General features: G+C 40.0%; 2 protein-coding genes across 3 annotated transcripts in view; one reads left to right on the top strand and one right to left on the bottom strand.

Annotated features, from left to right (window-relative positions):
• The window catches only part of LOC141780667 (3 beta-hydroxysteroid dehydrogenase type 7-like), a 175,133-nt gene that overhangs the window by 76,354 nt on the left and 84,584 nt on the right, over positions 1–14,195 (top strand). The gene's annotated exons all lie outside the window — the stretch shown is intronic.
• LOC141780660 (3 beta-hydroxysteroid dehydrogenase type 7-like) lies at positions 727–14,193 on the bottom strand. Its single transcript, XM_074655975.1, has 6 exons — positions 14,011–14,193; positions 12,957–13,112; positions 10,504–10,612; positions 9,213–9,312; positions 6,967–7,129; positions 727–1,294 (listed from the first exon to the last, which is right to left on the bottom strand). Exons 1-6 carry the CDS (start codon positions 14,156–14,158, stop codon positions 876–878), a joined length of 1,095 nt encoding a protein of 364 aa, XP_074512076.1. The 5' UTR covers positions 14,159–14,193; the 3' UTR covers positions 727–875.

Raw genomic sequence — 14,195 nt, 5'->3', positions numbered from 1 at the left:
CTGTAAAGTTATTAAATCAATGTAGTGGAGTAAAAAGTACAATATTTCCCTCTGAGATGTAGTGGAGTAAAAGTATCAGAACATGGAAATACTCAAGTAAAGTACAAGTACCTCAAAATTGTACTTAAGTACAGTACTTGAGTAAATGTACTTAGTTACTTTCCACCACTGAGTACATGTTATACTGTTGTGTTTTTCTAAGCATTCTTTACTGCTCCTGTTGGAATAAAATAATGTTGATTATTTGAATAATTAATAACTATAATAATTATTTAACTGAAAAGTAGTCATGTGTTTTTGATACCTTCACTTTTTTTGCATTAAATCATACCGGGATGTGGGCATGGTAAGAAAACATATTCACACTGAAACTAAACCAGGTCTCCAGGCTGTACAAACTTTCATTATGATGTCATAATAAAATACGTAAGTGAGCTCAGTTACGGAAAGAAAAACAGGAAAATGCAGCCTCTCCCTGTGATGTGAATCAAGTGCAAAACAACAACAAGAAAATTAAGAATATATCAAATCATCTTTATTAAAGATTTAAAAAATTTAACAAACTAAACATGATACATTTCATCGACAATATCATAAAAATATTCTTTAAATTATGCAACTTAAAACATTGCTATCAATAATATATATTACTGAAATACAGGTCCATGTGAAGTCCAGTAAATGCTTGTAAATTGTGTTTACATTTGTCATAATTTACATAATTACAAATGCTGATGTTAAATCATAACAAGGCTATTAAAGTATATCCGTCATCTGATTAAATTCTTTGATTGTGTTTTCTTTATGACTAAGCTAAGTGCTAGACAAATGCTAGACAAATATAACAATGAAAAGATCTTTTTATACTGTAATAATTACAGTTTGCTTTTACTGGGGTCATCCAGAGGAAACGTGTCGACCCATTTCTGTGTGCGGGCGCGACACTGGTCCCAGTCGTACAGAGGGCGGTACTGGAAGTGGCGCAGGGCTTTATCTGTGCTGACAGTGAAGGAGGTGCAAGCCAGGGCGAAGGTGTAATTGTTCAGTAAAGGCGTGTAGTTATGAAAGGGGCTCAGTATCCAGCGGAGCACATCATTGAGCATGGCCAGGAACCAGAGCACCGGAAAGGGTATGCAGAATTTTCTGAAGTTAAATGTGGAGAGGAACAGCATGTTGAAGTCGTCGTAGTTCTTGTAGGGTGAGTCGTCGTAGCAGAAGAAAGATTCACCTCCGACTGTCTGCGGGCGCTCTCTCAGGGCTCGGGCTGCGAGTACATGCATCCAGGCCACGTTGCCTAGAAACACAGACAAGTGGGTGAATACCACATCGAATGATTGAAGATGTACTCAAAACATGTACCTTAAAATGTACTCAAGTGCCGAAAAGGAAAAGTAGTTGTTTTACCCTTCACATGTTATTAGGAGCTGAATTCATGGCCTACACCAAATACAGTATGAGGCTGAGAGATAGAACTAAGATATAACTACTTTTAAATAAGAGGAAAAGCAGTCAGTCTGAAGAATGATTTCTGTCACGGCCAAATTATTGATGAATGAACATGTACCTGGTATATATGTAAGTTATCATTTTAGAGAAAAAAAAATCCCACAACGTTTCATGCCATCAACCAAAGTTGAATATTGAAGAAGTAATCCCTTTTAACTATATAAAAATGTGATAAACAACAATAAAAGTATTAATCCTATAACTTTGTTTTTACTATTGAAACAGCATATATTCCTAGTGCAGCTGTATAGACCCCAGTGCTGTAATACTCACACTGGCCGCTGTGACTCACAGCTCTAATGACGTAACGCAAACGAACTTCAAGTCGCATCATAGCTGTGTAGAAAAAGATGCCACCCCAAAAGGCCCAAAAAAGGACATCTCTAACTTAACGGATGGCAGAAGAGGACGAGTTTATGCTGATTTGTAGGCTAGTTTGACGGCGACCAGTAGAAGTGGAGAACGTAAATTTCATGATGACAAGATAAGAAGGATGTGTCCTTTGGTTCAAGTATATACCCATATGATGTTAAGCGAGCGGTCAGTCGTGTTCCGGATCGGCTCGGGTTTGATTGTGTTTTGTCTTCTGATTTTTAAAACACAATAAAACTCTATTTTTCTTGCAACATACTTGTACAGCATCAAGTGATTCATTTGAGTAACCTGTGTTGACTTTCTGACACTATTAGGATTGAACATTGAATAACATTGAGCTGTGATCTCAGCCGTCTAGGCCCAAGGCCTGAGATTTCCAGATTCAACAATATCAAATAATAATCTCCCCTTTAAAGGGACTATTTGTAACTTTCAGAAATGCTTCTTAACAGCGACACCTGTGGCCGTGAAATCAACGAAAGTCAGCGTCGGGCTCGCGCTTGCTCGCTCTCAATATACAGTGGAGGAAATAAGTATTTGATCCCTTGCCGATTTTGTAAGTTTGCCCACTTACGAAGAAAAGAACGATCTATAATTTTAATGGTAGGTATATTTTAACAGTGAGAGACAGAATATAACAAAAAAAATCCCGAAAATCACATCATATAAAAGTTATAAATTGATTTGTATTTTATTGTGGGAAATAAGTATTTGATCCCCTAGCAACCAACAACAATTCTGTCCCCCACAGACCGGTTAGATTAGTCCTCTCGCTTTAAGAAAGTACTCCGAATCTCAACTCGTGACCTGTATAAAAGACACGTGTCTCAACTCATTACCTGTATAAAAGACACCTGTCCACAATCAGATTCCAACCTCTCCACCATGGGCAAGACCAAAGGGCTGTCTAAGGACGTCAGGGACAAGATTGTAGACCTGCACAAGACTGGAATCGGCCACAAGACCATCAGCAAGCAGCTTTGTGAGAAGTAGACAACTGTTGGTGCCATTATTCGGAAATGGAAGAAACACAAAATGACCATCAATCGCCCTCGGTCTGGGGCTCCACGCAAGATCTCGTCTCGTGGGGTATCGATGATCATGAGAAAGGTGAGGGATCAGCCCAGAACTACATGGGAGGAACTTCTTAATGATCGCAAGACAGCTGGGACCACAATCACCAAGAAAACCATTGGTAACACACTACACCGTAACGGATTAAAATCCTGCAGCGCCCGCAATGTCCCCCTGCTCAAGAAGGAACATGTACAGGCCCGTCTGTTTGCCAATGAACACCTGAATGATTCAGAGAAGGTGATGTGGTCAGATGAGACCAAAATCAAGCTCTCTGGCATCAACTCAACTCGCCGTGTTTGGAGGAAGAGAAATGCTGACTATAACCCCAAGAACACCATCCCCACCGTCAAGCATGGAGGTGGAAACATTATGTTTTGGGGGTGTTTCTCTGCTACGGGGACAGGACGACTTCACCGCATCGAAGGGAGGATGGACGGGGCCATGTACCTTGAAATGTTGGGCGACAACCTCCTTCCCTCAGCCAGGACACTGAAAATGGGACGTGGATGGGTCTTCCAGCACGACAATGACCCAAAACATACGGCCAAGGCAGCAAAGGAGTGGCTCAAGAAGAAGCACATTAAGGTCATGGAGTGACCTAGCCAGTCTCCGGACCTTAATTCCATATCAAATCTGTGGAGGGAGCTGAAGCTTCGAGTTGCCAAGCGACAGCCTCGAAACCTTAAGGATTTAGAGATGATCTGCAAAGAGGAGTGGACCAAAATCCCCCCTGAGATGTGCGCAAACCTGGTGACCAACTACAAGAAACGTCTGACCTCTGTGCTTGCCAACAACGTTTCTCCACCAAGTACTGAGTCATGTTTTGCTAGGGGATCAAATACTTATTTCCCACAATCAAATGCAAATCAATTTTTAACTTTTATATGATGTGATTTTCTGGATTTTTTTTTTATATTCTGTCTCTCACTGTTAAATTATACCTACCATTAAAATTATAGACCGTTCTTTTCTTTGTAAGTGGGCAAACTTACAAAATCGGCAAGGGATCAAATACTTATTTCCTCCACTGTACCTGAACGAGCATCACTCAAAACAGTGAGGCGACACAAGTCAGCTAAAACCACAATATCACTCTATATTTCAGCTGCTTGGCAGTAATGTTAGCTGACCAGACGAAGGTCTCTCCATGAACATGATTTAGATCTGATCCTAGTGTTGGCTTTTGTGCAGGCTGAGGCAGCGGGGCTCTCCAGCGTGTGAGAGAGCAGAGGAGACACCGGCACCCGGTCGGTAACGAGAAGACAACGTAAATCTCTGTAGAGCTCCGTCACTTCACAAGACACGGAAAACCTCTGTTGGTCTGGAGGAGCTGCAGCAGTTATTTCTGCACAAACGTCCCCTGTACATTCACTAGATATTCTCAGAGCTAAACTAACTCTTCTGCAGTGTGTAGTGAGCGCGCGTTCACGTCTAGAGGTGGAGCGAGCTGAGCTGTCTGAGTGAAGGCGAGCAGGCAGAGGAGGAGGGTACAGCGGCTACACGCGAACGCGCATATGCGAGCGCGCATGTGTGACGACCCGCTACATTTATGCGCGTACAAAGTTACAAATAGTCCCTTTAACTAGTGAAATAAACAAATAATATTTCCCTATACATCAAAAATGTACGTAAGTAAAACACTTGAGTAAATGTGCGTAGTTGCTCCACAGCTGTGACCACAGATATCTACAGTGTCTAATAATAATGAACATGCATCCTCAATAGCTAAGATTTATCAACTTCTTATGTTCCAGTTGTGTAACATCAGCATCTGTTAGGGTGCTGTTACTCATGCTCACATGCACTATTGCTAATTTGGTCATGAACAACAGCCGATGAACTGTGAGTGAATAACAAAAACACATCAGCACTGAAACCAGCATGTTGAGACTTGTTTAAAAATGTCATCATCACATTTATTCAATGATGTGCTCATACTGCTGTATATATTTACGTTGTGCTGATACTCTTAATAAGGTATTGTTATCACCATGGACAGATTGCCCAACTGGGCACAGGCCCAGGGACTTAACAGGTACAGGTGCCCAACAGATTAGGGGGCCGCTGGGCCAGTGCGTCTGTTTGAAGTTACAGCTAACATTTATTGTTGGGAAGTCACAAAGAGAGACGAAACTACCAAAAAGAGATGCAAAACTACCACAGAGATAAAAAACTACCACAGAGAGAGGGAATACTACCAAATAGAGACACAAAACCCTAAAAATAAATACAAAATTATCACAAAGAGACACAAAACTACAACAGAGATGAAAAAGAGAGACGTAAAATTACCAAAAAGGGACGTAAAACTACCAAAAACAGATGGAAAACTACAACAGAGATGCAAAACTACCAAAGAGAGATGCAAAACTATCACAGAGACGCAAAACGACCACAGAGAGAGGGTAAACTATCAAAGAGAGACAGAAAAATACCACAGAGATGCAAAACTACCAAAAAGAGACACAAAACTACTACAGAGATGGGAAAACTACCAAAAAGGGATACAAAACTATCCCACAGAGATGAAAAACTACCAAAGAGAGACAGGAAACTACCAAAAAGGGATGCCAAACTACCAAAAAGAGACACAAAACTACCACAGAGACGCAAAACTACCAAAGAGAGATGGAAAACTACCAAAAAGAGATGCAAAACTAACAAAGAGACAAAAAACTACCACAGATATGAAAAACTACCAAAGAGAGACGGAACCCTACCAAAAAGGGACGCCAAACAACCACAACATTTCTTGTTGGGAAGTCATAAAGAGACACAAAACTACCAAAAAGAGATGCAAAACTAGCACAGAGAAAGGGAATACTACCAAAAAGAGACATAAAACTACCAAAAAAGAAATGCAAAATTATCACAGATATGTAAAACTACCAAAAACAGACACAAAACTACCACAGAGTTGCAAAACTACCAAAAAGAAATGCAAAAGTATCACAGACGTGAAACTACCAAAAAGAGACACAAAACTACCAGAGACGCAAAACTACCAAAGAGAGATGCAAAACCACCACAGAGATGCAAAACTACCAAAGAGAGTCGCAAAACTACCATAAAGAGATGCAAAACTACCAAAGAGATGAAAAACTACAAAGGAGACGAAAAACTACCAAAAAGGGAGGCCAAGCAACCAGTGACACAAAACTACCACAGAGACGCAAAACTACCAAATAGAGACAAAAAAGTACCACTAAGATGCAAAACTACCAAAGTGAGATGCAAAACTAAGAAAAAGAAATCCAAAACTAACAAAGAGCCGTAAACCTAACAGACGAAAAACGACCAAAGAGACACAAAAGGACCACGAAAAGACGCAAAACTACCAAAGAAATGCAAAACTACCAAAAAGGGATGCAAATCTACAGCAGAGATGCAAAACTACCACAGAGATGCAAAAACAACCAAAAAGAGACACAAAACTACCACAGAGACATACAACTACCACAAAAAAACACAAAACAACCAAAAGAGACGCAAAACAGGGGCCCATTGTCTCATAATCTGTCCATTAACATCACAACCAAGACATATGGATTAGATTATCCCTATTGCTCATGTTCATCGTGTTGTACAATTTGTGTTTTTAGCTCATTGACTAGCAGCTGTTTAGAGAATCAGAGTTTTTTTATTATTATTGTCTGGACTGGCAAAACAGCAGAATACTGTAAAATGTCTACACTGTACTGTAAAATCTACATCACTTCCTGTGAAATGCAAAGGAAGTGCATAACAACTGTACTTCTGCTTTCTGGAGTGAACATAAGTCATGCTAGGCTTTTAACTGGTTCTCCTTTGCACTTTAGCTTAGTTGCCTTTGCTTTCAGAGTTAAAAATACACCAGAGGTTTGTTAGTGTTGCTTTACTGAGGTCTTCATATTCCCAGAAAACATAGGCCATCGACTAAAGCCCTCCACCCTCTCCGGTCTTTTGTTTTGGTTAACTGTGACGTGTCTTTAAAGTTGTGATTATGACTCACACAAACTGTAATTTTACCTGCATAGACCTGTCCAGTTTCAGAGTCTTCTGGGACCCCCCCGATGATCCAGCCTCCTCTTTTTTTACCCAACTTGTAGAAGTCTTTAATTAGCTGGTGGTCCTCACCGTAGATCACCGTCGGCCTCAGAGAACACGTGTATAAACACTTTCCACCTTTCACCTGGACAGGAGACAAAACCAGGATTCAGTTTTGGGAAATCAGACGGGAGGCATACGAATATAAAAATATAAACCCAGAGCGGTCAAAGGGTAGAAGTTTATGGATTTTGATGGTAAACAGCAGGAGTGACGCCACAGCAAAGCCACAAGGGGATGGTCCAGCATTGTGTGGCAAAGTTGCTCAAGAAATTCCCTCATAATGTTTTTTTCAGGCTCTCCAGCCTCAGATTGTGTTACCCAGTCTTAACCCTTGTGCCTCACTTTAAAAAAGCTGCTCCGATGAGGAGAAGACAAAAATGTCAATGATTAGCAACAACATTGATTGTGATGCATTTTTATTTTGTGCAAGAAAACCAAGAAAATAGCATGTATTTGCCCCAGAGATCAAACATGAGAAAATGGCTCAATCTGGTGAAATATTGTAAAAAAAAAAAAAATGTTGAGGCTCTAGATTGAAAGCCTGATATAATAGAATTAGGGCTGTCAAAGTTAGCGCGATAATAATGCATTAACACAAATTCGTTTTAAAGGCACAAAATTTCTTTAACACATTAACGCAATTGATATTTTGGAGGTTGTAGTGGGCTTATTCCATTGGTACCAACCATGTCATACTACCTTGTCACGAAGGAGGATAAATAATGCTCCAGATTTACACTAAATTGTGGCCAGGAAAAACTGGAATGACTATTTTTAAAGGGGTCCCTTGACCTCTGACCTCCAGATATGTGAATGAAAATTGGTTCTATGGGTACCCACGAGTCTCCCCTTTACAGACATGCCCACTTTATGATAATCACGTGCAGTTTGGGGCAAGTCGTAGTTAAGTCAGTACACTGACACACTGACAGCTGTTGTTGCCCAATGGGCTTGAGTTTGCCATGTTATGATTTGAGCATATTTTTTTATGCTAAATGCAGTACCTGTGAGGGTTTCTAGACAATATTTGTCATTGTTTTCTGTTGTTAATTTATTTCCAATAATAAATATATATATATACATATGCATAAAGCAGCATATTTGCCCACTCTCATGTTGACAAGAGTATCAAATACTTGACAAATCTCCCTTTAAGATCAATTTGAACGGATACAATTGTGTGATTAATTTGCGATTAATCACGATTAACTATGGAAAACCATGCGATTAATCACGATTAAATATTTTAATTGATTGACAGCTTTATTGGAAAATTACATTGTATGTAATGATGTCTCTTTATGCAACAGTGGAAAGTTACTGTCTGTGTGCTCTTCGTCTCATGTAGTGGGAAAGTACTGAATGTTGACTTTTACTTGGACACTGTCTGAGTAAAACAACTCCTTATCTGTGCAAAACAACTCCTTTTCTCACAGTCCCTGTTGTAGATTTCTATATAGTCACATTGTAATAATCTTCTGCAGACTTTGTGTGGCTCTGTATAACCAGTGCCTCTTCTTGCAAGAATAAAATACAACAAAGACATTTCATTTGTTTGGGATCTTGATTTCAACGTTCATTAGGACTCATCTTGGAATATTGACAGAATTTCCATTACACAGCCCATCGATAATATTTCGTCTCTTTTTTGTCAATGAAATTAAAGAGAGATTTTGGTAAAGTTTTTACTTTTTAAACTACGTTTTAGTCGATTGACAGCCTTAAAAAGAATGCATGCTTTTATGCTGTAATGGCTGTGGGGTTTCAATGGGGACACTTTTTTGTCCTTAAGGGTCTGAGTGTACTTTGGCTACACAGTTTATTATATACGTATTATAGGGGCTGAGGTTGAACTTCCACAATTAAAAAAAAAAAAAAAAAACGTCACACCCTTGCCAAATTTATACCACATGCATAAACACAGCCAAAATTTAAAATAATAAAAAAAATGTCTCTAGTGAGATACAAGGGTTAAGTTAAGATATAATACAGTATAAAACTGATATTCAGCATTACAGTAATAAACATTAATAAATGTATCTGGATTCCAATAACCTTTTTTCTATTCTGCATCTGCAGCTTTGTGTTTTTCTCAGTGTGTACAGATAAAATGTGCTTTTAATAACTCTGCCAATAAAACCACCACACTGTTGAACATAAAGTACCTTGGTGCCGTTAGCTTCCAGCACGATTTTCTCGGCCTTTGCCTTGCTCTTGGGATAGGCCATAGTGTGTTTCACTTTGTAAGGTGTGTCTTCGTTACCCCTGTAGAGAAAGGGTTAAACAGTGAGAGGAGGAGAAAGTAAGCAGGTGGTGTTTTCTTGACCTTGCCATGTGTATGAGAGGAATGTGTTTAAATGCCAAATAGACAGAGAGGAAACTAGAGCAGAGCGAGGGAGAGAGAGAGAGAACGGAAAACAAGTGTCAGAGCCCGACAACAGCAGACCAAAATTTATTCTTGTGAAATAGAGAATGCCAAACATTGTTCTGAGCTACAGCTGTAGTCATGCACTGTACGTGCAAACACACACATAGACAGACAAACGTACAAACAAACACACAAACACACACAATCTGGAAGAATGTCGTGACCGATGCTCAAAGCAGATGGACGCTGGAAGTTTGCCACGGCAAGTATTTTGTTAAATCTCCTGCTCTCTACATATTTTACCGTTCATAAAGGATTATACAATGTTATTTTAATCCAATTACGACTAATCATGTATATTTTGATTTATCATAATTAGGGCTGTCAAAGTTAACGTGATAATGCGTTAACATAAATTTGTTTTAACACCACAAATTTTTTAACGCATTAATGCAACTTGCGTTTTTTAAGGTTGTAGCGGGCTCAGTCTAGAGTGAAGATAGTGGCATCACATAAAACTAGAAAACCTAAGGAATCCATTGGTACAATGGTTAGAGTGGTCATCCTTCAACCACAAGGTCGGTGGTTTGATCCCCGACTCCTACTGTCTGCATGTTGACGTTTCCTTGAGCCAGACACTTGACCCCAAATTGCACTTTACAGCAGCTCACTGTTCCTTAGGATGCAGAGGTCAAATTTCATGTATGCAACTGTATGTGACGAATCTAATAAAGGGTTAAGGTTAAAGAAAGGTTAAAACATGTTGCTCACTGTACGGCATGTCTGACATACCAGACGGTCTCATGCAAAACATTACGGAGGGACAGTGTGACAGTAAGATAGTGAGTGAGTCTTTAAACGCCTCTTGATTATACCAGCAGGGTGCTGGATAATGTGTGTTGTGTACTTTTGTCTCCAACCAATCATATCTATTCTGAACAGGCTTTCCATGAATGCATTCAAGAAAGTGACCACAGAAACGTAACTGAGCCGAAGCATTTCTAAAAACAAGAGTGAAAGTGCAACCATGTGTACTCTGTGAGGAAAACAAACAAGTAAAACCAGAATGATATTTTTTTGAGCTTCACCTGATGAAGTCGTCTCCGTCGACGTTGGGGCCAATCACGGCCATGCTGCTGGTGTAGACCAGGCACTGGATGCCACACTCCACACAGGCCTTGATCACGTTCTCCGTCCCTGAGGAGAGAAAACGTTGTCATTAGAGAGATGGAGGATGCTGGGGTTGGATGGATCAGATTGAATTTTATTGGGTAATCCTCCACAGCCACACAAACACGGAAAACATGGACAACTCCCAGACCGGACAACACCGTAGTAGCAACCTGTCAATCACAAGGGAGCCACGCCCTAAAGCATACCCTGCTTTATGGTCTATCTGACTTTAAATGGGACCATAATGTACTAAATGAACATCATGCTGTATTAAAGAAGACTTGAAACTAGCGATTGAGACCATAAACTCATGTTTACAATGTTTACTGAGGTAATAAATCAAGTGAGAAGTAAAGTCATTTTCTCATAGACTTCTATACAATCAGACTTCTTTTTGCAACCAGAGGAATCGCCCCCTGCTGGTTTGTTGAAGAATGCAAGTTTAAGGCACTTCAGCATTGACTTCACTTTTCAGACCTGGAGGTTGCCCACTGGGGGAACCAATGGGGGCTGAAAGCCACAGACAATCTGGGGAAGTCAGAAAGTATTGAGAGAAGGACTAACAAATTATTGTTTACAGAAAAATATAAATATATGACATCAGCAGCGTTATCCTTAAAATGTATTCCAATAGCTGTAAACTAAACAATCTAAATACAGTGATAAGGTGGAAAATCTTGCTGCATTCAAGTGCTCCTTGGACACGCATACTTCCCAATGTGTACAACCAAAGTGGTGCAGAGCTACATTGAGATGTAGCAGCAGAGGGAAGGAGGTTATCTATTCTATTTGGCTGCTACCTGTTATTTTGATAATGTAGTATAAAGACTGCCAAATATATTATCTAAATATTGTGATACTGTTTTCAGCAAATGATTGACTACACTCAGATCAGATCATCAGATTTTAACAGATCGGACTTAGTGGCTTATAAAGCTGAAAGTCCGTCCTTGACTTTGCATTTCAGGAATAATTGATTTGTACCAAGCCCGAGTACGGCACACAGTGTTCCCGTTAATCAAATAAAGTGGACTTTCTGGATCAAGTGTACTCGGATCCCAGCCCAGGTCCCTGATAAGAAAGCCTCCATACTGAGTAAAAGTTACACTATTGGTCGTTGAGTGTTGGAGTTTCCCAATTGGCCGTTGTTGTGCATTTATATTGCAGACAATGATTTTATTTTTTCAATTTTGCCTGAACTTAAATTTGTAAGAGCTGTCTTTGGGATTCTGAATGGCTAATATACTACATTAAACAATATCTTTTATCCTAAATAGATTCAGTATTATGGCCTATAGGCAGGCAATTACAATCTGTCACTTCCTGTTTTGCCGTTTTTGGTTTGTGGTTTGTTTTGAAGCTGGGAGGAGAGGTTGAAGAGTCTTACTAACGGTAAATGAGGAGTTGTTTTAGTTGATAATGTAAGTTTTGTTTGGAAAGGTTAAAGCCTTTAGCAGAACTATTTATGGACTTGTCTCAATTGTCTTTCATTCTAATCGCAAGGTAACATTATGGACTTTTACTTTACGATGATAATGCAGAGAAATCCCTGGGATTTTGCAAAATTACAAGCTTGACCTGAACTGCTGAAGTGCAAATCTCCTTTCTCTGACTGGATTACTTCAACCTACCTCATCAAGACATGGATTATTTTTTATTTGCTTTACTGAAAGGACATTGTGTAAAGGCATGAGGTAAGCTGACAACAAGTGATGTTCATATATGACGACTGATTGACACACACACACACACACACACACACACACACCTACACACTCTCAGACAGTTCAACACAAGTGACGCACCATTTCATATTTTGTGGGTCCTGTTTTGTGCTAAAAGCTGCTTGTGGATTATATATTATTTAGTTTTTCCTCTTTCTTTTTTTGGTGTACTCCATGAGAGTTTTATTCTTGTCAGGCTGAAAAGCCCCTCAAGCAGCATTTATGCCATCATGTGACACCTAAACTCCCCACTGAACACCAAACTAATAGGGTTAAGCAGTTGACAGCAGGATGACCAACCATGCATAGTCAGGAACCATTCATTTACAAAAGGAAACATTCATTTACACAATATGTAATGAAAACTAGCCCTTAATCCAGGTTGGACTATCTGCCACTACAGAAATGGGCAACCCGACTGGCTAACAATGGCCATATTGTCTCAATATTCAGCACAACTTAATTAAGGCCAACATTTTTTAACCCATGGGTGAAGTCACGTCCTTGAAAATCATCCAAAACAGGAGAAGGCGTGGATTTCCTCTGTTTTCTGGTTTCCCACAGTAAAACATTCATAAAACTGAATCAGTCATTGATTTTTCCTCCCCTTCTCCTAGTCATCATTCAGACCCTTGAAGTCTCACCTGTGACGTTGACAGAGACGATGAGGCTCTCTGGGATTTTGTGCCAAACGTCCACTAAGCTGGCTGTGTGGATGACGACATCGGCACCGCGGGACGCCTCCAACACGCTGCTGTAGTCTGTGATGTCCCCCTGAATGACCACCACCTTTGTTCGCTCTGAGGGAGAAAAGGCAGACATGAAGTCAAAACTACTGAGTGGTACTGTATGTGCTGTGTACTGTGTGTGTATGAAACAGACTCTGCCTGGCCTTTCTCACCACTTTTATTTTATACATTTTATTTAACCTTTATTTAACCATGACAAGCCATTGAGACCAAATTCTTATTTACAATGGCGTCCTGGTAAAAGGCTACATATGACAACAAGCATTACATAAAAATCATGCAGATAAGCACACTAACATTGGGCAGTAGCAAACAACAGCATCAGGCAGGACAACAACAGAACAAGAACAGCATAAGCAGTAAGTCAGTATGCAGCGCCCAGGTCTGCTAAACTCTGAGCACAATAGAATTGTTTTCACGCAAATATAAATTGTAAATCAACCAGGACTGAAATCTTAAGGATTACCACTTTAAAATGGCAGTAGGCAGTATATTTTTGGCATCATTGGGCAAAAATTCCATAATAACCTTTCAGCATTTTGTAATTCAAGTGTTCTGAGAGAAAACTAGACTTCTGCACCTCCTCACGGCTCTGTTTTCAGGCTTTAGAAATAGGTGTTAACGTAACATAGTATTGATTCATATTTGATCAGCACTGCCTAGTTTGACCGTTTGGTCGGAGTTCGCGAGTGATTGACAGCCGGCTCTCATAGACAGCAGCTGGACAGCAGATCTCAGCTCAGCTCTTACTGATCGTTTTCCTCCGGTCTGTTTACATTACACCACAAACAAACAGAAATAAATATGATACGAGGTTGTGAACCTTGCAGTTATAACGTCTGAAATTAAATCAAAACAAGAGCTTGAAAGAGTGACTACGCCGAGATAACGTTATAAAACGTTAAATTAGCAGATTCTTAAATGGAGTCTGGTGCATTAATCATCTTACCTGTGCTGAGTTCGTTTAAACTCGAGTCTATGTGTTTGTCAAACACCCGGATCTCCGCCAGTTCATCCTCCTTCTCCAGTAAAACCCGCAGCAGATGCCTGCCGAGGAAGCCGCAGCCTCCGGTGACCAGATAGACGGGACCAGACATGCTGAGTGTGGATCAGAGAACTGGACTGATGGTGAAC

The sequence above is a fragment of the Sebastes fasciatus genome, chromosome 13, assembly GCF_043250625.1.
Source record: "Sebastes fasciatus isolate fSebFas1 chromosome 13, fSebFas1.pri, whole genome shotgun sequence".
Lineage (NCBI taxonomy): Eukaryota > Metazoa > Chordata > Actinopteri > Perciformes > Sebastidae > Sebastes > Sebastes fasciatus.
The sequence above is the reverse complement of the archived record's forward strand: the minus strand, read 5'-3'. Positions and strand labels throughout refer to the sequence as shown.